This window comes from Neoarius graeffei, chromosome 8, assembly GCF_027579695.1.
Source record: "Neoarius graeffei isolate fNeoGra1 chromosome 8, fNeoGra1.pri, whole genome shotgun sequence".
Lineage (NCBI taxonomy): Eukaryota > Metazoa > Chordata > Actinopteri > Siluriformes > Ariidae > Neoarius > Neoarius graeffei.
In genome coordinates this window covers 69131706-69154859 of record NC_083576.1, presented here as the reverse complement: position 1 = coordinate 69154859, position 23154 = coordinate 69131706, and the positions used below count along the sequence as shown (strand labels likewise).

At 43.9% G+C, this 23154-nt stretch overlaps 1 protein-coding gene across 1 annotated transcript in view; it reads left to right on the top strand.

Moving 5' to 3' along the window:
* LOC132890835 (mixed lineage kinase domain-like protein) overlaps window positions 1-20335 on the top strand; it is a 35017-nt gene extending 14682 nt beyond the window's left edge. Inside the window, exons 2-11 of the mRNA XM_060928101.1 lie at window positions 10507-10959; window positions 11124-11240; window positions 11349-11526; window positions 11803-11903; window positions 15557-15692; window positions 15854-15938; window positions 17479-17618; window positions 17727-17776; window positions 17921-18061; window positions 19974-20335. Coding sequence (XP_060784084.1) covers window positions 10512-10959; window positions 11124-11240; window positions 11349-11526; window positions 11803-11903; window positions 15557-15692; window positions 15854-15938; window positions 17479-17618; window positions 17727-17776; window positions 17921-18061; window positions 19974-20023 — 1446 coding nt within the window. The 5' untranslated portion in view covers window positions 10507-10511 and the 3' untranslated portion in view covers window positions 20024-20335. The remainder of the gene's footprint in view (window positions 1-10506; window positions 10960-11123; window positions 11241-11348; window positions 11527-11802; window positions 11904-15556; window positions 15693-15853; window positions 15939-17478; window positions 17619-17726; window positions 17777-17920; window positions 18062-19973) is intronic.
* The last annotated feature ends 2819 nt before the right edge of the window (window positions 20336-23154 follow it).

Here is a 23154-nt window from a genome sequence, read left to right as displayed (position 1 = left end):
ACAGGATGAGAGAACGCCACCAAGCCTTGAGCCCCCCCAGCCTCCCTACCTCTACCTGGAGACCGTCTACCTCCTTCAGTGACTGTCCAGAACCCATGCAAGTGGGTCGTACTCGCCTCTCCGCATCTGAGAGGGAGCGCAGAAGGAGGGACAAGTGCTGCATCTACTGTGGCAAGCCTGGTCACTTCCGAGCATCATGTCCCGAACTCTTGGGAAAAGGACCGCCCCGTCCAGCCGAGGGAGGGTTGTGACGGGGCCTACCCTCTCTCCCGGACTCCCTGGCCAAGGAATCTACATCCCGGTCTCCATCTCCTGGGGTGAGTCTGTCCACTCTTGTCAAGCTTTGATAGACTCAGGGGCGGCTGGGAACTTTATGGATATTCACTTCGCCCAAAGCATCAATATTCCGACTGCACCTCTTGAAGTCCCACTGTCTGTGTCTGCCCTCGATGGCCAAGCGTTAGGTGATGGAAGAGTCACCCAAGTTACTTCTCCAGTTTTCCTCCAGTCTCAAGGTCACAAGGAAGAAATATCCCTGCACCTGATTCCTTCACCTGAGTTCCCAGTTATTCTAGGCCTTCCTTGGCTTACTCGCCACAACCCTCGCATAGACTGGGTAACAAGCCAGGTTGTGGAATGGGGCCCTGCATGCCATGCCTCTTGTCTGCTCTCTAGCTCTCCTGTGTCTCCTGCCGAGCCCCCTGATCTCACCGAGTTATCTCAAGTTCCCACAGAGTACTGGGATCTCAAGGAGGTATTCAGCAAGAGCAGGGCCGCCGTTCTTCCTCCGCACCGGGCCTACGACTGTGCCATCGACTTGCTCCCTGGGACTACCCCTCCTCGTGGCAGACTGTTTTCACTCTCTCAGCCAGAACGCAAGGCCATGGAGGAATACCTCAAAGATGCCCTGGTCTCTGGGTTTATTCGACCCTCCACTTCACCTGCTGGAGCCGGCTTCTTCTTTGTCGGCAAGAAGGATGGGGGGCTCCGACCATGTATTGATTACAGGGGCCTGAATAAGATCACTGTGCGCAACCGATATCCCCTTCCGCTGATGTCCACAGCTTTCGACCTGCTCCAAGGCGCCACCGTCTTCACCAAGTTGGACCTACGGAACGCATACCACCTCATCCGTATCCGACAGGGAGATGAGTGGAAGACTGCCTTTAACACCCCGTCTGGGCACTACGAATACCAGGTGATGCCCTTCGGACTCACCAACGCACCAGCTGTTTTTCAGGCCCTAATCAATGACGTCTTAAGGGACATGATTAACCTATACGTTTTTGTCTACCTCGACGACATCCTTATCTTTTCCAAGACCGTGCAGGAGCACCGCCACCATGTCCGCCAGGTTCTCCAGAGGCTGCTACAGAACAATCTGTTCGCCAAGGCCCAGAAATGCGAATTTCATGTTCCCGAGGTCTCCTTTCTGGGATTTATTGTACGGACAGGCCAACTCCAAATGGACCCTGCCAAGACCCTGGCCGTCCGGGATTGGCCTACTCCCAAGTCCGTTAAGGAGGTTCAGCGGTTCTTAGGATTCGCTAACTTCTACCGCAAGTTCATCAGGAACTTCAGTTCTGTGGCAGCACCCATGTCAGACCTCACCAAAGGGACAGGTGGATCTTATGGCTGGTCTCCTCAGGCAGAAAAGGCGTTCAAAGACCTCAAGGACCGCTTCTGCACGGCACCCATTCTGGTTCTCCCGGACACCTCCCAACCATTCATCGTGGAGGTGGACGCCTCGGACAGTGGTGTCGGCGCGGTGCTCTCTCAACGTTCGGAAGGAAAGCTGCACCCCTGCGCTTACTTCTCCCACCGCCTGAGTCCTGCTGAGTCCCGGTACGATGTGGGGGATCGAGAACTGCTAGCGGTCAAACTGGCCCTTGAGGAGTGGAGGCACTGGCTGGAGGGAGCACAACATCCATTCCTGGTTTGGACTGACCACAAGAACCTGGAGTACCTCCAGCAAGCCAAGAGACTGAACCCTCGACAGGCTAGATGGGCCCTGTTTTTCAGTCGGTTTGACTTCACCCTCTCATACCGCCCCGGCTCCAAGAACACCAAACCTGACGCACTGTCCAGACTGTTCTCTGCCACTAACAGGGAGAATGAAGTCGGGCCTATTATCCCTGTGTCCCGGATTGTGGCCCCTGTCCGCTGGGGTATTGAGGAGGCTGTCCGACGAGCCCAACGCCAGGACCCCGGTCCTGGGACGGGGCCACCAGGCCTCTTGTACGTCCCACATCAAGCCCGGGCCAAGGTTCTCCAGTGGGGTCACTCTTCCCCTCTCACCGCCCACCCGGGAGCTCGGAGGACCCTGGACTTCCTGAAAAGACGCTTCTGGTGGCCTAACATGGAGAAGGAAGTAAGGTCATTTGTCCTGTCCTGTGAGGTTTGCACCAGAACCAAGAACCCACGACAGCGTCCCCAGGGTCTCCTGCATCCTCTGACCATTCCCCGGCGTCCCTGGTCCCACGTGGCAGTCGACTTTATCACGGGTCTCCCTGAGTCACAAGGTAACACGGTCATTTTGGTCTTAGTTGACAGATTCTCCAAGGCCTGCCGCTTCATACCACTGTGCAAACTCCCCTCTGCTCTTGAAACTGTGAAACTTTTGTTTAATCATGTCTTCCGAGTCTTTGGTCTTCCACAGGACATCGTCTCAGACCGAGGGCCCCAGTTCTCCTCCCGAGTGTGGCACGGGTTCTGCAAGGTCATCGGAGCCACTGCCAGCCTCTCCTCTGGGTTTCACCCACAGTCCAATGGTCAGACGGAGAGGCTCAACCAGGACCTGGAAACCACCCTGCGAGGCCTGGCTATGGATAACCCGACATCGTGGAGCACCTGGCTGCCATGGGCGGAGTACGCCCACAACACCCTGCAGTCATCGGCCACCAAGCTGTCGCCATTCCAGTGCCAATTCGGGTTCCAGCCACCTCTGTTCCCGGACCAGGAGGAGGACGCGGGGGTGCCCTCGGTCAACCAATATGTGAGACAGTGTCGCAAGACCTGGAGCAAGGTCAGGAAGACCCTCATACAGACCTCCAGAACCAACCAGACTCAGGCCAACCGCCATAGAAGACCTGCACACGCTTTCCGCCCTGGGCAGCGTGTTTGGCTGTCCACTAAGGACCTTCCACTGCGGGTGGAGAACCGCAAGCTTGCTCCTCGCTACATTGGCCCCTTCAAGGTGGTGCGCAGGGTGAACCCTGTCTCCTACCGGCTCCAGTTGCCCCGGACTCTGAGGATCAACCCCACTTTCCATGTTTCCCTGTTACGGCCCGTACTGATGTCTACGTATGCCCCTGCCCCTAGGAACCCCCCACCCCCCCCGCATCTTCCAGGGGCAGACTGTGTTCACTGTGAATCGCCTGCTTGACTCCCGCCGGGTCCGCGGCGGGTTGCAATATCTGGTGGACTGGGAGGGCTATGGTCCTGAGGAGCGCTGCTGGGTTCCTGCTCGGGATGTCCTTGATAAAGAACTATGTCGGGACTTCCATTCGGCCCATCCGGATCGCCCTGGGAACGTCAGGAGACGCTCCTAGAGGGGGGGGTCCTGTTAGGACTAGGACTGTTTTGGCCTCTAGAGGCCGCTGTTATTTCCTTTTCATGTCGTGTTTATTTTGGCCTCTAGAGGCCGCCACTGTTCCTGTGTTTTGTGTTTGTGTTAATTGCCTAATTATCTTCACCTGTGTCCTTAATTAGTTTGTCTATTTATACCCCTGAGTTCAGTCCTCTTGTCACGGAGTCTTTGTGCTGTTATGTTTATCTCCAGTTTCCTTTGTACTGTGTTTTTTGATCTTCTTAGCTTTTGAAATTTTGCACTTTGCTTTTCTTTTGGATTATACTCTTTGGGTTTTTTTTGTCTTTTGTTTTGCCCTGTATATAGTGTATATAGTTTAAATAAACCTTTTGATTCTTTTTCTACTTCCGCCTCACGCCTCTGCATTTGAGTCATCCCCCTGGTGGCCTAGTGGGGGTTTGCTGGATTATCACACCAACGAACCAGGTTCGAATCCCAGCAAAACCCTAACAGACATCTGTCCATGAACTGAATCTCAAGAGAAGGTGGGTCATGTAGCAAGACAACGACCCTAAACACACAAGTCGTTCTGCCAAAGAATGGTTAAAGAAGAATAAAGTGAATGTTTTGGAATGGCCAAGTCAAAGTCCTGACCTTAATCCAATCAAAATGTTGTGGAAGGACCTGAAGCGAGCAGTTCATGTGAGGAAACCCACCAACATCCCAGAGTTGAAGCTGTTCTGTACGGAGGAATGGGCTAAAATTCCTCCAAGCCAGTGTGCAGGACTGATCAGCAATTACCGGAAATGTTTAGTTGCAGTTATTGCTGCACAAGGGGGTCACACCAGATACTGAAAGCAAAGGTTCACATACTTTTGCCACTCACAGATATGTAATATTGGATCATTTTCCTCAATAAACAAATGACCAAGTATAATATTTTTGTCTCATTTGTCTAACTGGGTTCTTTTTATCTACTTTTAGGACTTGTGTGAAAATCTGATGATGTTTTAGGTCCTATTTATGCAGAAATATAGAAAATTCTAAAGGGTTCACAAACTTTCAAGCACCACTGTACACAACAAGGTAAGAATGGAACTTAAATAAGAGTAATACTCCAACTGAAGTAGAAATATTGCACTAATAAAATACTGGCAACTGAAATACTGCACCAGGTAGTGAATTTTCTTGCACAGTATAACATAATGAGGATGGAATGTGTGTAAAGTAACAAAAAACACAGGCCATGAACATAATTGTACAAAACAATTGTGAGAGTGAGACTTAAATAAGAAAATACTTGCAAATGAAAAGGATATTGTACCAAATAGTAATAATATTGCACAGCATAAGTAGATGATGGTGATGAGAGGTTATTAGGCAATAACCTTACAAGTAGTGAAGTGTAATTCTGTGGCATTTGGTGTGACCATGACGTACATCATGTAGTTTCATCTCAGCCTGTTTGCGTGCCATTCTACTTTGCAATAAAGGTATTATAAATAGGGTTGGGTTATAAACAGGGAAAGAGTAGATTAGCTTAATGTTAGTGTTTTACTTAATTAGATGACCTTTTTAAGACTGTCCCGATTAATCTGGACATTACTGCCCCAAATCACTAAACCATCCTGTAGATATGGGTCATAAATATGGGCTATGTATGTATGTAACATCAAAACACAATCAAATCAAAACAACGTACTATACACAAGTCCAGACTAGTCACAAATGCACAGGATTGTAAATTGCTGAAACAAAATAGCCACATCATAGACACAGGATATTTACTCACGTCACAAGTGTCATACGTCTGAGAATGAAAGGGCAGAGTCGAGCCAGTCCAAAATAGGTGTCAAGCAAGTAATCTATTTATGAAACTGGGACAAACAGAGGGAAAGCCTGCAACGTCATCAGTCACCTAATTACAGTACTGTTCTGGTTAATCAAGCTTCAGGCGCCAGTATCCTACTTATGTCATGATATCACAGGTGATTAAATAGCAGAAATTCAGACCATCGAGGAGAACAAATGAAGTCTCTTGAATGAGTAGATGAACTGACTGGAAGCCCAGTTGCCATTACTTACGACGACAAGACATCTCACAGTAAGAATGTTAATCTATTACCAAATAGCATATGAAGATTAGGAAGGTATTTTACAACAAATATAACAAATAAGTTATATAAATAAGTCGGGGCTAGAAAACTGTCTGACTTAAGTCATCATCAAATATCTGAGTTTGTGGTTTGATATATATATATCTGTGTGTGTGTTTTTGTTTTTTTTAAAGAATTTTCAGCCGACTACATATCATGGAAAAGAACCACAGACCATTAACTAGCTTTCGTTCACAATTTACAGAGACATTTCAGACTCCTGGTGATCCCACACTTGTGTGTGAAAGTCTGTGTTATTAGCCACAGACACACTGTGCTTGTGTTGTTTTTTGTGACTCCGATGGAATAGTTTCAACAACCAGCATATAGAGGACTTTCATGTGATGTCATCGTAACTGCAGCTTTGTTTACGTGGCCATACTGACGGACAAGCTTTGTGTTTGACAACAACTGGCACAAGTGTATGTGAGTGATTGATTGTAAGCCAAATTCAGTAAACAGCTACGGATAAACTTGTAGAAGTTACATCTAAAAGAACAATGCCAGAGATCTGTAGTGGTTTTGGATGTAATAACAGATGTGGAGATAAACCTGGTTTAACTTTACACCACTTCCCAGCAAACCCAGACAGATGAGAAAAATGGCGAGCTGCAGTTAAACAGGTAGACTGGATGATAAAAATGTTCTCGTGTGTGTGGAGAACATTTTATATCAGGTTAGTGTGAAAGCTCTGTGCAACATTAAGGCAAGGCAAGTTTATTTATATAGCACATTTCATACACAATGGCAGTTCAATGTGCTTTACAGAAGTAAAAACAAAAACAGTATACAATGGAGAAATAAAATTACATAAAATAATTTTATTTTTGTTCTAAAACAATTAATTAAAAGAATTAAAAGAAAATAATAAGAATTAAACAATAGTAGAAATAAAATAATAAAGTAGAAATAGGAGGAGGAAAAAAAGGAAAACAGCAGAATAGAATAAAGAATAAAATAGAATAAAGTTAAAATTAAAGTAAATTAATGCCATGTACACACGTAGCCGGGTATTTTTAAAACCGAACATTTCCCCCTCCTCCGTTTATAAAAATGTTTTATCCACACCACCTCGTCTTCGAAAAAAATCCCTTCCACACATAACCGAACATCTGCGTTTTCAATCACATTCATAAGCATTCCAAACCTGTAGATGGCATTATTTCCCCAAATCACATCGCCTGTGCTCTTGGAGCAGTAGTTGGGCTTCTAAAATTAAACATGTAAATAGCACCTGCACAATAATTAACGCTTTCAAGGCACTACTCCGATCCATTACTCTTTAGCTAGCCGCACACTACGCCGATTTTCAGCGTACCGAGCCAACTGAAGTCGCGAGTCAGGCGTAAAGACTAGTTTTCGATGGTGCCGATTCGAAAAACTAATCGGGAGCCAGACTGATCGGCGAGAGTCGCTAGCAATAGCCAATCATATCTTTCGCATATAACACGTGACATCATTAAACACAATTTCTAGCGCGAGAAATGCGTGTTGGTAGCACCTAATGCAGGTATATACTGTAATTCCATAGACTGAAGCTTTATCCATAGACACAGTGGGCTGGAAAGCCACTCTGCTCAAGTTGTGTGGCTGAATTCCAAATCGCTTTAACTCCCCTATAGAAGTGCACTATTTAAGGTTGGGAATAATAGCTCATGCAGCCTAGATAGTGCGCTACATATTCCATGTTGTGTCATTTGTAATTCAGCCTGTAGCATCTTCAAGTGTTGAATTTAACAGTAACTATATCCAATAGCCAATCACAAAGCTATTGTCACGTGTCGCTTCAATCGCGACTGCACTCGTAAACAGTCGGGGGATATGTGCGTGCCCTGTCGGGAGTCGGCTCTGAAATGGGTCGGTTCGGTACCGCGTGGATCGCCGTGGTGTGCGGCTAGCTTAAGTCCATGCTTAATCTGGCTTCTGCAGTAAACAAAGGTCGCACGTTTGACGTCAGGGCAGATTTGTTGTCATTTTTTTGGCGCAGATTGTGACGTTCTAAAACGCAAACCTCCGGTTATCTCTGTCTACACGAAAAGGCATACACGGAGTTTTCAAAAATCTTCACTTTGCCCGGAGTTTTTTTAAATATTCGTTTTTGATGTGTTTTCATGTGGATGACAGGCCAAAACGTAGAAAAATATCTTTGATTTAGCAGATACCCGGCTACGTGTGGACGGGGTCTTAAAACATGCAGAGAAAGTAAAAATTATTTTAAAAAAAAGATTTGCAAACCAATCACAACGTTTAGGAATAGTATCAGGTGGTTGGAATTTCCTTTTTTAAGGAATAAAGCATCCCTTTTAAGTAGTGGAATTTTGGCTCTTGGTCACATTTGTTGTTGATGCACGAGATCAATTCCTGATGATATAATCTCCTGAGAAAAATAGCAGCATTGGAAAGTCACAAGAGCTTATTCACTTTCAATACAATGCCATTTCATCTCATCTCAAGCGAATTTGTTAGCTTTCTATACTGCTAGAACTGCTCCCCTCAATCATTAGTGTCAGGACTGTGAAGTAGAAACATCTAGGAGTAATCAGAACCTAGCTGCAAAAGTGGAAGTCTCAGACCGCAGAGTCCTAGCCTTATAAAGGACTTTCACTGATTCACAGATTTTTGTTTTTCATGCAGTATCTGTCATATTGCCAAGCAAACAAAGAAACAGCTGCAACAGTTAATAATGAAAATCGAGACGAGTGCAGTCAGTACAATCTCTCTGAAATTATTAAAAATTTATTTTATACCAGCAGATTGTGTTACATTCAAAAGCTGAAACATGCAGGCATCACAGATTTACCAACAAATGTATATTTATGGCGACACGGTGGTGTAGTGGTTAGCACTGTCGCCTCACAGCAAGAAGGTTCTGGGTTCGAGCCCTGTGGCCAGCGAGGGCCTTTCTGTGTGGAGTTTGCATGTTCTCCCCGTGTCTGCGTGGGTTTCCTCCGGGTGCTCCGGTTTCCCCCACAGTCCAAAGACATGCAGGTTAGGTTAACTGGCGACTCTAAATTGACCGTAGGTGTGAATGAGAGTGTGAATGGTTGTCTGTGTCTATGTGTCAGCCCTGTGATGACCTGGCGACTTGTCCAGGGTGTACCCCGCCTTTTGCCCGTAGTCAGCTGGGATAGGCTCCAGCTTGCCTGCGACCCTGTAGAACAGGATAAAGCGGCTAGAGATAATGAGATGAGATGTATATTTATTCTGCATACTTCTCTCTCTCTCTCTCTCTCTCTCTCTCTCTCTCTGTGTGCGCGCATGCATGCTTCTTCACTATTTCACATGGATTAAATGCAGAGGAGGAACTTTGCTGTACTTGAGTTTAAATGTGACAAAAATAAAAAATAAAGGCTTCTTTTTCTTCTTAATATACCCACAAATGTATTTATTCCACTTGAAGTGTTTGGCTAACCGGCTACTGGATTTAGGACACTACGACATCCTAAACTATTTAGTATTTGGGACTTCTAAATACACCAAGGATTCTAAAGGCTTACAAAAGTACAGATGCCTACCGATATTTCGAGGCAGGTTTCGTGCCAGAATGTTAAGGGAAGTTCCCGACAAAGAGAAGTGCCTTATTATGACAAAGGTAAGCTCAAACGTGGGCTTCTAATAGTAATAAATAAGCCAAGCCAGGGCCGAGATCTAACATTTTATGGTGTTTAGCCTCATCTACTATCAGTACATAACAAACATGCTGCTAGTCGAGCCAAGCATTAGGTCTAATAAAATATATCACATCCAAAGCCAGGCGGCACGGTGGTATAGTGGTTAGCGCTGTCGCCTCACAGCAAGAAGGTCCAGGTTCGAGCCCCGTGGCTGAAGAGGGCCTTTCTGTGTGGAGTTTGCATGTTCCCCCTGTGTCTGTGTGGGTTTCCTCCGGGTGCTCCGGTTTCCCCCACAGTCCAAAGACATGCAGGTTAGGTTAACTGGTGACTCTAAATTGACCTTAGGTGTGAATGTGAGCGTGAATGGTTGTCTGTGTTTATGTGTCAGCCCTGTGATGACCTGGCGACTTGTCCAGGGTGTACCCCGCCTTTCGCCCGTAGTCAGCTGGGATAGGCTCCAGCTTGCCTGCGACCCTGTAGAACAGGATAAAGCGGCTAGAGATAATGAGATGAGACGAGACATGCAAAGCCCACATCCAGATATCCATTTTAATTTAAGTTCTCAAGAAAAATGCTCACTCTCTGTGTCATGAAGAAATTGTAAATTCCTTCATTTATTCATCTTTAGTATCTCCAATTTCCTGGTTCGGGTTGTGTTGAATCAACCTGGGATTGGATGCTAGAATATTGGAGGACACCATGCACACACAATCATGCACCCAGTCACATCTGGGGGAAATTTTGCATAACCAGTCCCCCAGCTGGAATGTTTTTGGGAGGTGGGAAGAACAAATGTGTCTGTAGGTTTCCTACATGCTCCAGGGAGAATATGCAAAACTGTCTGAGACGGTAAAATAAGCTCAGGATCAAACTGGCAATACTGGAACTATGAGGTAGCAACACTACCCACTATGCCAGATATTGGAAAAATGCTAGAAGTGTTTGGAAGAAGATGGAAGATTTTTTTTTTTTTTCTGAAAATCATGCTGTTGAATTCATAATATTGTGTTAGTGTGCCGTTGGGCTCATGGGCAAGGCCCTTAACCCTATCTGGGCTTACCTGCTCAACCCTATCTACATCAACCCCACATCGAGGTGGGGAAAATATGTAGATAATGATAACATTATGTTGCCAGCATAAAACCATAACTCCTTAGTTGTCACTGCCTCTATTATAATGCCTTATTTACTTTTTGTTCTTTTCCTGTAGCAATCATGGATTTCGTAGAGCCAATCCTGGCTATAGCAGAGAAATTGTATGACCTGTGTGATGAGGTAAAAGCCAACAAGAAGCGCAGCAAGCGTCTGGCTCAGCGTGTGTCTGCTCTGGTAGAGCTGGTCAAAGTCATAAAACTCAAGGGTTTGGGCAAAACCCCAGAACTAGTACAACGGGGCTTGCGAGAGCTTAAATTCACTTTGGAGTCAGCTGAAGAAGTTGTGAAGAAATATGCCTCATCCAGCTGCCTGAAACGCATCGTGAGAGCATATGACATTGGCGAAGAGTTTGGGAGCTTGAACGAGCGTCTGAACGATGCGGCACAGCTGCTGTCGTTGGCCCTGCAGGTGGAGCAGAGAGACAAGATGGATAAAATGTTCAAAGAAGACAAGAGGAGGAAAGAGGATGAAGATGACAGACGATATGACTATGAGGAGCTCCAGAATTGTATGTATTTTTCTGCTCTGACCAGCTTAATTGTCCTAGAGGTTTAATTAAAGAATCTTCATATTGGTTCCAATTGCTGATCAAGGACATTGAGAGAATATTTTGTACGTTCTTGGCTTTTGGTGCAATGTAAAACCTGACTTTTTTTTTCTTTTCTTCTCCAGTGCTTCAGTCTTTAGCAGATGAGAAGGAAAAGAATCGAGTGTGCATGGATGCTGTGCAAATAAAAGTTGAAGAAACTCAGAAAGACGTTCAGGACATTAAAGGCATGCTGGAATCATGTAAGTCATTAAATCAGTGATATATCTGAGGCTACCAAAGAAGGAGTGTAGCATGAAGTCACTGCTAAAACAGTAAACTGTACCATTTACCTTACATGTGCCTGACAGTGAGAAGACCCAGCCTTCATTTGCAGGACATTCGAGAGATCAGACCTGAGGAACTGACCTATGACATTCCCATTAAGCCAATCATGAAGACGGACAATTCAGAATTGTTCAAAGGAGAGTATAATAAGTTCACTGTGGCCGTCAAGAAATACACGTATCCAGTGAGCACCAGTCCGAAGTAGGTGATCTTCCCGTGGGCAAGACTCACAGAAAAAATACACTTTATAAAGAAATTTCACTTAAAGCTTCTCTGATTGGGAAACTCTCTGGTGTAGGGGTCTAAGAGCATATACCTCAATCCGTTATCAAGTTTCTCCATCAGGCTTTATGTTGAAATTCAAACTTGTCTTAGTAAAGTTAAAAAGTGAAGTTGGCTTGTCATTTTCATTATACATGGTTTCATGAACAAAATCTCTGACTGACTGTCTGACTGTACTTCTTTATTGTCCCCCAGACAAGTGAGGAGCATTTTTAATAAGGAAGTGGAGACGATGAAACGCTTTGAGTCACCTCACATCCTGAGGATGTTCGGGATCTGCGTTCAGAATGAGGATGGCAAGTTAACAACTGAATTTTATTCATCTTCAGTAATGACTTTAACCTGATTAGAGTTGTGATGGATCCGGAGCCTAGCCTAGGAACACTGGGAATGAGACAGGAATACACCTTGGAACACGCGCGTGCACACACACACGCTTGGAGGCAAATTATAGTAACCAATCCAGTCAATGGCGTGTTTTTAGGAGGTGGGAGAAAACCAAGAACCGGAAACAAAGGGATATGATCAGAACCAGTAATATGTACTTATTGACTGAGTGGGAGGGCTGGACGAGAAAATATTTGGCTCGAGGTCATGCTGGACCAAGCGCAATGTGGTCCATACAAATGACCAAGAGCCAAATATTTTCCCGTCCAGCCCGACCTAACTTGGTCAATAAGCATGTTATCGTATTACCTTTTTTAACTAACATACACAGTGGAAAATGATGAACAATGGTGCATCTTACTGTTGTTGTCGTCAAGGTAGTGTTGAATACCTCGCGAAAAGGAAGACAAAGTGTCAGGTTTGTAGTCTAAATTTCCTTTGTTCTTTGCTTGTGTATATAGAAACTACATAGCAAGCTATCTAGCTCCTTAGAGGGGATGACTTATGTGTCTTTCCTCCTTAATTTCAGCAAGAAATCCTTTGAAAATGTTTGGCAAACTTAGTTTTTTATCCCCCACTGGCTGAAAGGCCAGAAGGGGGATTATGTTGTGGCGATGTCCGTCTGTCCATCCGTCCATCCCGGGAAGGGTCCTCACCTTCTGAAATCAACTTCTCTCACAATTTTTGGAGGAATTTCATGAAACTTGGCAGTATTCTTTGTTATATATCAGTAATACACATATTGTAATTTCGTTCAATTCAGTCACATTTTACCAGAGTTATGGCATAGTTGCCAGCAGGGGATATTGTACTCTCGGAGCACTCTTGTTTTAATGGTGTTTTCTTGTTGTCCTTGTATAAACAAGTGAATTTCTTTGCTCAAAAGCACCTTTTTTTCATTTTCTTCGACAATTTCAGCTTGTTCAGTTAGGTCTGTGTCTGATAAACCATCTGGATAATAAAATTCACTTTCACTGTGCTCTGGTGTATCACTCTTTTTTCAAAGTAACAATTCAGAGCAAAATGAAAACAGCAGAAGCGAGGGAAACAGGTCTGGGTCTGCATATGGCTTTTTCCAGACCGGATTCAAAAATCTGTATCTGCCCAGTCATGTGACTTTTCCCAGTGGTTTTATTAAGAATCCACACACGAGTCCATATGGGTCATATAATAAAACTCCATACATACAGTAACTGAAGCTCAGGTTCAAACTGAGGACCACAGAGCTGAGACGCAACAACATTACCCACTGCTCCATCATGCTAATGTGAAACTTGTTTTTAATCATTAGTCTTACCTTTTTCTACTAAGCATGTTTTGTTGCACTATAGTTGATATTCTATCTAGTATAACATTTTGTTGTTTGGAAAGCCAATATAATACAGAATTCATCTCATCTCATTATCTCTAGCCGCTTTATCCTGTTCTACAGGGTCGCAGGCAAGCTGGAGCCTATCCCAGCTGACTACGGGCGAAAGGCGGGGTACACCCTGGACAAGTCGCCAGGTCATCACAGGGCTGACACATAGACACAGACAACCATTCACACTCGCGGTCAATTTAGAGTCACCAGTTAACCTAACCTGCATGTCTTTGGACTGTGGGGGAAACCGGAGCACCCGGAGGAAACCCACGGGGAGAACATGCAAACTCCGCACAGAAAGGCCCTCGCCGGCCACAGGGCTCGAACCCGGACCTTCTTGCTGTGAGGCAACAGTGCTAACCACTACACCACCGTGCCGCCCCATAATACAGAATTCACTGAGGAATTCACTGTCTCCCACAATAGCTACTAGTGATAATTAATAATCAAATATACCATGCACTGAGAGGCTCTGGTTAAAATTATGGATTCTCTGAGGTGACTGGCATTGTACTATTTTGTGAGGGGCACAACCCTGAAGAAAACAGTACTATGCCAGTGACTGAAGAGAATCCATAATTACCAGGGCCTCTCAGTGCATGGTATATTAGATTTATATCCCTCATCAAAAAATTCCAAACTAAAAGTGTTTGCTTTTAACTTTCGTCTATGAGATTGAATCTCGACATGAACTCAGTGAAGGCAGCCATATTTGTTGTTTATGTTGGCACAACCTTTGATCTGTGCATGCGCAATATACCATGCTATTGCTTTTTTTTTAACCTTTTTTATTATTCTTATTATTAATTTGTGCTAGCAGTGGTAGCGCAAATTGTTACTCTCACTCAGGATCTATCTTTGTACTTTATTCTTATTATTATTCTCCAAACGTTTCTTCGGACACTATTTCTCCCTCAGTTTTCAACCAATCATCACCAAATTTCTGAATTAGGCTTCTATGACTTTTGGTGCTGATCTGAATCACTGAACCAGAATGATCCATGAAAAATGGGCTTTCTTCCTCACTAAGTGCTCTTCTGTATCTCTTACCGTTCCGAATCCATAGGGTATGGTAACCAGACATCCCAGTTTGTAAGACCTAGCACAAATCACTGTTACTTTAGTCACAGTATATCTCATCTCATCTCATTATCTCTAGCCGCTTTATCCTGTTCTACAGGGTCGCAGGCAAGCTGGAGCCTATCCCAGCTGACTACGGGTGAAAGGCGGGGTACACCCTGGACAAGTCGCCAGGTCATCACAGGGCTGACACATAGACACAGACAACCATTCACGCTCACATTCACACCTACGGTCAATTTAGAGTCACCAGTTAACCTAACCTGCATGTCTTTGGACTGTGGGGGAAACCGGAGCACCCGGAGGAAACCCACGCGGACACGGGGAGAACATGCAAACTCCGCACAGAAAGGCCCTCGCCGGCCACGGGGCTCGAACCCGGACCTTCTTGCTGTGAGGCGACAGCGCTAACCACTACACCACCGTGCCGCCCGTCACAGTATATATCTAGTTTTATTTATTTTACCATGCTATCAACTGCCTCACTAGGCATGATCATGATACGTAGACCTACACACACAGAAATGCTCGCGGAGCCACAACTGTGACTCAAGTTGGCTGTATAGCTTGAAATTGTGATGTCAGTTCATGGTACATCCAGGATATATTCCAATGACTGACTCAAACTATATCCCTTTTTTTTATGAAATCACAAGATACATTGCTTAATCAGTGTGGAACTATTTTATGTCACGTGAGCCATCCGTGGCCAATCCGTGCATGGAAATTTTTTGATGAGGGGATATAATAATAAATATATTATATAATATTAGTTTGCAGGTCATCAGTCATCACACAGCAGGTAGCCACGTCACAGCTCTAGTTTGATCCTGACTTTACTGGAGTTTGGGGTTTTCCTTTGAGTTCTCTGATTCCCTCTCACTCTCCAAAAACATACAGGGTGGCAGATTGGTGATTCTAAATTGCCCTTAAATGTGAATGAGCATGTGCTTGGTGCGTCCGATCCAAGGTGAATTCTCCAGCCTTGTCCCCAGTGTTCCCAGTACATCCACTATGACTCTGACCAGGATAAAGTGCTCACTGATGAAGATATTGGTCTACTCCTTTTGACAACAAATATTTTACCCATTTTCCTCATTTTTTTCCTCTATCTTGTAGGACCAAATTCAACCTACCTCATAGTAATGGAGTTCTGTGAGAAGGGCAATCTAAGACATGTACTCGACAGTTCCAGTAAACTACCCTGGGACAGAAAAACTCGCATGTGTCTAGATGCAGCTCAAGGACTATACAGGTGTCAACCAGAAGATAAAGATTTACACAGCATCTCTGCCTTGTGGTTTATTAAGATCATGTCTTCAATTCTGGCCTTTTTTGAATCAAACAAGCCAGTTATTCCTAAGGTATGTGCTGTGGATCAATATAAACTCCAAATGTCTGCTTCTCCCAATGCAGGCTGCATCATTCAGAAGAAAAGTTCAAGGTGCATGGTTGCATCACTAGCAGCAAGTTTCTAGTGGCAGCTGGCTACAGAGTAAAGGTATTATCATCATCATCATGTTCTGCTATATTAGTAAACATAGGAAGTAACGCAGCAATCATTTAACCTTACACTTACATATCACCTGAATTTAACTCTAATAAAGAAGCATTTTGGAAAAATTCCTTTCGATAAACATGACATTTGTATTTGAGTCTTGAATCATATGTCAATGACGTGGATGAAGGAAAGGACAATTTTAACCATGTGAGGCCATTTGGCTGGTCTGCATGCTCTCAAAAGAGCCAAAAGCATTTATTTTGGATACTGAGGTTAGGTTTAAGGTTTGCATAAACTGTAGCATAACATTAGTTAAAGCTGTCCTGCTTTTCAGATTTTTCAAGTTTAGGTCATAAAAAGAATTTTCCCTGACACCCACTTATTTTTGTTCAGTGGACTGAAAGCTACTGAATTTGAATCATAGACTTCCAATTTTATTAGGTTTTTTAAAATAGAACAGTTAATGAATTTAGGGCCAAGTGGCCCTAAATTCTCTGCTATTTTTTCTTGCTTCAACATGACCCAATTCGGGCGGCACAGTGGTGTAGTGGTTAGCACTGTCGCTTCACAGCAAGAAGGTCCGGGTTCGAGCCCCGTGGCCGGCGAGGGCCTTTCTGTGCGGAGTTTGCATGTTCTCCCCGTGTCCGTGTGGGTTTCCTCCGGGTGCTCTGGTTTCCCCCACAGTCCAAAGACATGCAGGTTAGGTTAACTGGTGACTCTAAATTGACCATAGGTGTGAATGGTTGTCTGTGTCTATATGTCAGCCCTGTGATGACCTGGCGACTTGTCCAGGGTGTACCCCGCCTTTCGCCCGTAGTCAGCTGGGATAGGCTCCAGCTTGCCTGTGACCCTGTAGAACAGGATAAAGCGGCTAGAGATAATGAGATGAGATGAACATGACCCAATTCAAGATACTATGTCATGCGCAAGGCATTGTGGGACACAAATTTGAAACAGGAGAGGGAAATGGAGGACGCGAATGAAGCATGAAAGACCGACTACAGTAACGGAAAACGAGAAGAAAAGACGTTATGTTGCGAAGGAAAGGAAACGCAGGACCAAACTAATAAATATCGGCGGTCAGCGAGCACCTCAGTGTGATCAGCTGTTCGTTTAGCAACAGAATGATGTAACTGTCAGTGCACGGTCAAGACAAACCTGTAGATGGCAGTAATGCAACACTGGATGCCAGCTGCCGTAAAACCCAAAAGAAGAAGGAACAGGTAAACCTGCGCATGCGCACACCGGACTTCCTCTGTCTGCTTGACTGCTCAAAGCAAGAGATTTCATGCACAGTATTTGCTAGGAAATCCCCTGAAATTAAATAACTTCCCAGCCACCGAATGGCCTGTTTTTTTTTTGTTTTGTTTTGGGTTTTTTTTTGCGGGGTGATATTACAGAAATAAATACATCACAATGACCAAATTTCAGAGGGAACTAAATTTCACTGATTTTATGAAATCGAAACGCCGTCTAGTTTTAATAATTATGTCAATGGAAGAATAGTCAGACAAACGTGTTTGTGTGTGTGTTTTTCAAGCTTGGAGGATTTGAGTTGGCAAAGACAGAAACATCCCTAAAGAACAGCAAAGCGAAGAAGCACAGCTTGATGATGTACGTTTCGCCACAGCAGCTGCAAGACATAAACCATCAGTATGACAAAGCCTGTGAGATCTACAGGTAAAGAGTCAGATTGGGAATAAAAAAATAAATAAGCAAACCTAGTCTTTATCAGTGTATTATACAGTAAAATTCAGCAGCCCAATCCGTTGTATGTGGTCTTCACAGTTTCGGCATTGTCCTGTGGGAGATTGCAACACGGCAGGTCCCCTTTAAAGGCATGTAGCCCTGGCAACTTCACTAATCATGAGATTTTATGATGATAAACTCATTGTTGGACTCTTTCTATCTAGTTTTCAGGAATAATATGCTACTTTAGAATTTTATGTACACTGTCTTATTCATCCTGTTTTTATAACCAGGTTGCTCGCCCAGTAGCATCTTTAAGAAGGTGTGCGTTGAGAAGATGAAGGAGCCGCTGTCACATGACTGTCCCAGTCAGCTCAAGGACCTGATTAATGCTTGCCGTTCATTTGAGTCATTCGAGAGGCCTTCTGCTGGAGGTATAGGCACTTATAAGCACTTGCACAGTAATATTACACGCTGTCAATAGACCAGTGAGAATTTATTAAAGGATAAGTTAACTATAGTCGTGTAGTTTACTTACACTGATATCATAAGAGTAGGATGTACAGTATACTGTAGAGAGATGTCCACAAGTGCCGGCGATTGGTGGTTTTCTCCGTCTACGCAGACGGTCTGTGCCGGCTACTCGATCCCAGAAAAAAATTAAAACTTACCTTTCAATGTTCAAGCAATTTATATCATCTCTGCTGCCCATAATTTGCTGCAAATCCAATTATTCCACCACTAAATTATCTTCAATTCAGGTTTAGCATGGCCGGCAGCGACACCATATTTGTTGATCGAGTCTCACATTCTAATTGGCTGAGCTGGACCATGTGACCACACAATCAACATTTAAAATGTAAATAAAGTTGTGTGAATTCAGTTTTGTTTTCCTCAATTTATTAGATTAGAAGGTGTGATTGATAAGTAAACTTGAAGAAAATAATTAAAAGAGTCATCATTCTTGATCTAAGGATTATTTTCATATCCAGAAGCTACCTGGAGTGCCTAATGCCGCTTTTCCACTACCAACGCGGCTGAGTTGGGCCGAGCCGTGCGGTGCTGAGTTGGGCTGAGTCGAGCTGAGCGGGGCTGTTGGAGTTGCATTTCGACTACAACCGCGCTGAACCGTGCTGACTGGAAGTGGGTGGACACATTGGGTGGAGTTAGCGAAAGTGGGTGGACGTCAGGTGATGTCGTTAGGCGGCGCAAACAGTGACATCAGTGACCTTTTAAGCGGTAGTCTCACAACCCGGATAGTAAACAATAAACATGGAGGACATGGTGTCGTTAGTGTTGCTGGTCTTGGTGCTGTGGCTTGTTGTCACCGACAACGCCAACAGATACTGGCAAGAGCATATAGATGAGGCGAGGCGCATAAGGCTTCATAATTCTCGTAATTCGTAATTCTCCTTCTTCCGGGTTTACGGTGTTTACAGATCCCAGCATGCTCGTGGGGCGTGTGTGGACATGTAAGGACACGCCTCCTCACCAATCAGTGCACAGGGGAGTGTCTGCTCACGCCCCTAGCCTCACTCAGCTCGGTTTGGCTCGCTTCAGCCCCACTCCAAAACCGTGCGAGTTTTGGGGGCTGAGCAGGGCTGAAGCGAGCTGAGTCGTGCTGTTCTTAGATAGTCGAAACGCGAGCCGTGTCGGGCTGAAGTGAGCTGAAAAAGGGTAGTGGAAAAGGGCCATAAGCTCCCAAAGAGATGTCTGGTCCCTTAGCTAAGGCTTCATACTTATAAAGTGCAAGTGTAAATTACTAACTGCATGCAAATATTTATGCTGAAATTAAAACTATACAATACCACACCAGAAGCACATCAAGTACATTACACATGCACGAAATACGTTCCCCATGTAGTTATGCTACAGAACCAGGCAGCGTACTACAGAGGGGAACTGAAAAAGCCAAGCACACATACATCTGGAGGGAAATTACATATTTTGCAAGTATTTTACAGGGAAATGGTGAGTAATTTATTAGCCAAGAATGCACTGGAAGCCACCAAAAGGCATGTAAATTTCGAAATTTTCTGGGGGGCATGCCCCCAGGCATTAGCATGCCTTTGCCACCGCCTGCTACATTTTTAAAAAAAAAGCTGGCTACTTCAGATTTTCTGGAGAACCCTGGACTGTGTGAGAGTAGTAGATGAGGGTCTGTATTTCTGATCACAGGAACAGTTCCAAAAATTATTTCAGTTCAACATCAACATAAAATAAGCATAAAAAAAACTAAACTGTATGCAAATATCGAATGATGCACTCATTTCATAATTCGTTAGGAGAATAGAAGCATGTTTAGGATCATTTTTGCCTTCAACTTTGTGTTTTTCTAATTTCCAGTGGTGGTGGACAGACTCCGTACACTAGCACAGCAGAGTGATGAGGACTGAAGCCAAAGCACAGCCACACTTGACGCAGTAGATGTAGTCACACGTGTACAGTTTGGATACAGAGAATCAAATGCTCTGAATCAGAGAACTTCACTGGGATTGTTTCCTGCACTCAATATTTAAACTTCCTGGATGTAGCATTTAAATTATATTGACAATCATTGAAAACGTGAAAATTATGTTTTGTTTTGTTTTGTTTTGTTTTTAAAAGCCTCTGGTATCAGTAGACTTTACATGTTCTTAATCTGTGTGTAAGTTCTCCCTGTTTGTTAAAGGAGGATCCTTTTTAGCCAACAGTGTCTGAAAACAAATAAACTTTGACACTAAGTAAATGATGGCATTTTTGTCACCTGTTTGAGTGTTGATATGTGTTGTATAAATCTGCAGAATGAATTGAAATATAAATAAACACAGCGTTTGGTATAGTCATGTGAAGTGACAAGGAAACTAGATAGTAATTTATGCTAGCTCTTACAAACCGCGGCATCTGGTCGCCATACCCTATAGATCTGGAACGGTAAGAGATAGAGAATGATGCTTATGAAGGAAAAAAGCCCATTTTTCATAGATCATTCCAGTTCGGTGATCCAGATCAGCACCAAAAGTCATAGCAAATTAATTCAGCCCAGAGATATTCTTCATGTGAAATTTGGTGATTGGTTGAAAACTGAGGGAGAAATAGTGTCCTAAAATAAATGTTAGGAAAAAGTAGAAAAAAATAGGAAGATCCTGCATGAAAGTAATAATTTGTGCCAGCACTGCTAGCGCAAATTAAAGAACATGGCTGTGTGTGCTGCTCATCTCCTCTCATTATCTCTAGCCGCTTTATCCTGGAGCTTATCCCAGCTAACTACAGGCAAAAGGCGGGGTACACCCTGGACAAGTCGCCAGGTCATCACAGGCTGACACATAGACACAGACAACCATTCACACCTACGGTCAATTTAGAGTCACCAGTTAACCTAACCTGCATGTCTTTGGACTGTGGGGGAAACCGGAGCACCCGGAGGAAACCCACACGGACAACACGCAAACTCCACACAGAAAGGCCCTCGCCGGCCACGGGGCTCGAACCCGGACCTTCTTGCTGTAAGGTGATAGCGCTAACCACTACACCACCGTGCCACTGCTGTGGGCCAATAATCATCGCTGGGGGTAGTGTGATGTAACGATCTTGAAGTTGATTATTTTCCAGTAACTGCATGCCCTTAAGTGGTTTTTATAAGAGTAATTTACCAATTTTTGTATTAATTCAAGAATGGAACATCAGTAAAACAAGTTATCACTTACTTATTGACCATTACAAAGTACTCACACCTGCGACTCCTTCCATAAAATATTAAATAGATATCTTTTTACAAAAATCTCAACATTTTTTTTATTTGTTTTCCTTATTATGGATAGATTTCCTGGCACATTCACCATACAAATCCCTGTAAATTCTGTTACTTTAGGAAATAATGCATTAGAACAAGCTGATTAACAAGCCTTGCTGTTGTAGAAAATGAATCAATATCTTCTGACCAATCAAATTTGTGATCTCAACAGTGCTATGTTATATAAGTAAGCAATAAAACATGACTGGGCATGCTGTGGTGGTAGGAAAATAATCAGCAATATGGTTGTGATGCGGCCTGATGCAAAGTTAATTATTTTCCAATCATGTCCTGAAGTGTTTTATTCCTCTTCTACCACAGCAATGTGCCAGTGATTGTAATTTTATATTAATTAAAGAATGACAAATTTGGGCGGCACGGTGGTGTAGTGGTTAGCGCTGTTGCCTCACAGCAAGAAGGTCCTGGGTTTGAGCCCCGGGGCCGGCGAGGGCCTTTCTGTGTGGAGTTTGCATGTTCTCCCCGTGTCCGCGTGGGTTTCCTCCGGGTGCTCCGGTTTCCCCCACAGTCCAAAGACATGCAGGTTAGGTTAACTGGTGACTCTAAATTGACTGTAGGTGTGAATGTGAGTGTGAATGGTTGTCTGTGTCTATGTGTCAGCCCTGTGATGACCTGGCGAAGTGTCCAGGGTGTACCCCGCCTTTCGCCTGTAGTCAGCTGGGATAGGCTCCAGCTTGCCTGCGACCCTGTAGAAGGATAAAGTGGGTAGAGATAATGAGATAAGATGAATGACAATTTTTTTTGTTCATAGTTATGTATAAATGTTGTGGAAAGTCTGTAAAGCAAGTTAGTTCTTGTTATCACTTACGCTACTGCAGCTATAAAACATTGTTCCCTCACCAACATTTCTCTATTTTTCTCTCTTGAAGTTAAAGCTAGACGGCCTTTCGATTTCATAAAATCGGTGAAATTTAGTTCCCTCTGAAATTTGGTCATTGTGATATATGTATATTTCTGTAATATCTCCAAAAAAAAACAGGCCATTCTGTGGCTGGGAAGTTATTTAATTTGAGGGAATTCCCTAGCAAATAATGTGCATGAAATCATTCTCTTCGCGCAGTCAAGCAGACAGAGGAAGTCCGTGTGCACATGCGTAGGTCTGCTTCTTCTTTTGGGTTTTATGGCAGCTGGCATCCAGTGTTGCATTACTGCCAGCTACAGCACTGACGTGCACTGACGGTTACATCATTCTGTCGCTAAACGAATAACTGATCACACCGAGGTGCTCACTGACCACCGATATTTATTAGTTTGGTCCTGCGTTTCCTTTCCTTCGCAACATAATGTCTTTTTGCTTTCCGTTACTGTAGTCGGTCTTTCACGTTTCATTCACGTCCTCCATTTTCCTGTCCTGTTTCAAATTTGTATCCCACAATGCATTGCACGAACGGGGAAAGCCCACCACGTGATGCATGATGTAGTATCTTGAATTGGGTCATGGTGAAGCAGGAAAAAATAGTGGAGAATTTAAGGCTACATGGCCCTAAATTCATTATTTGTTCTATTTTTTAAAAAATTAATAAAATTGGAGGTCTGTGATTCGAGTTCAGTAGCCTTTGGTCCACTAAACAAAAATAATTGGGTGTCAGGGAAAATTCTTTTTATGACCTAAACTTGAAAAATCTGAAAGGCAGTCTACCTTTAATCCAAATAAAATGTAGATTATGTTACTAAGAAACTGCAAAGTTTTTTTCTGTCTTGAAAACTTTTCTGTGCTAACAAACTAATAAGAAATAT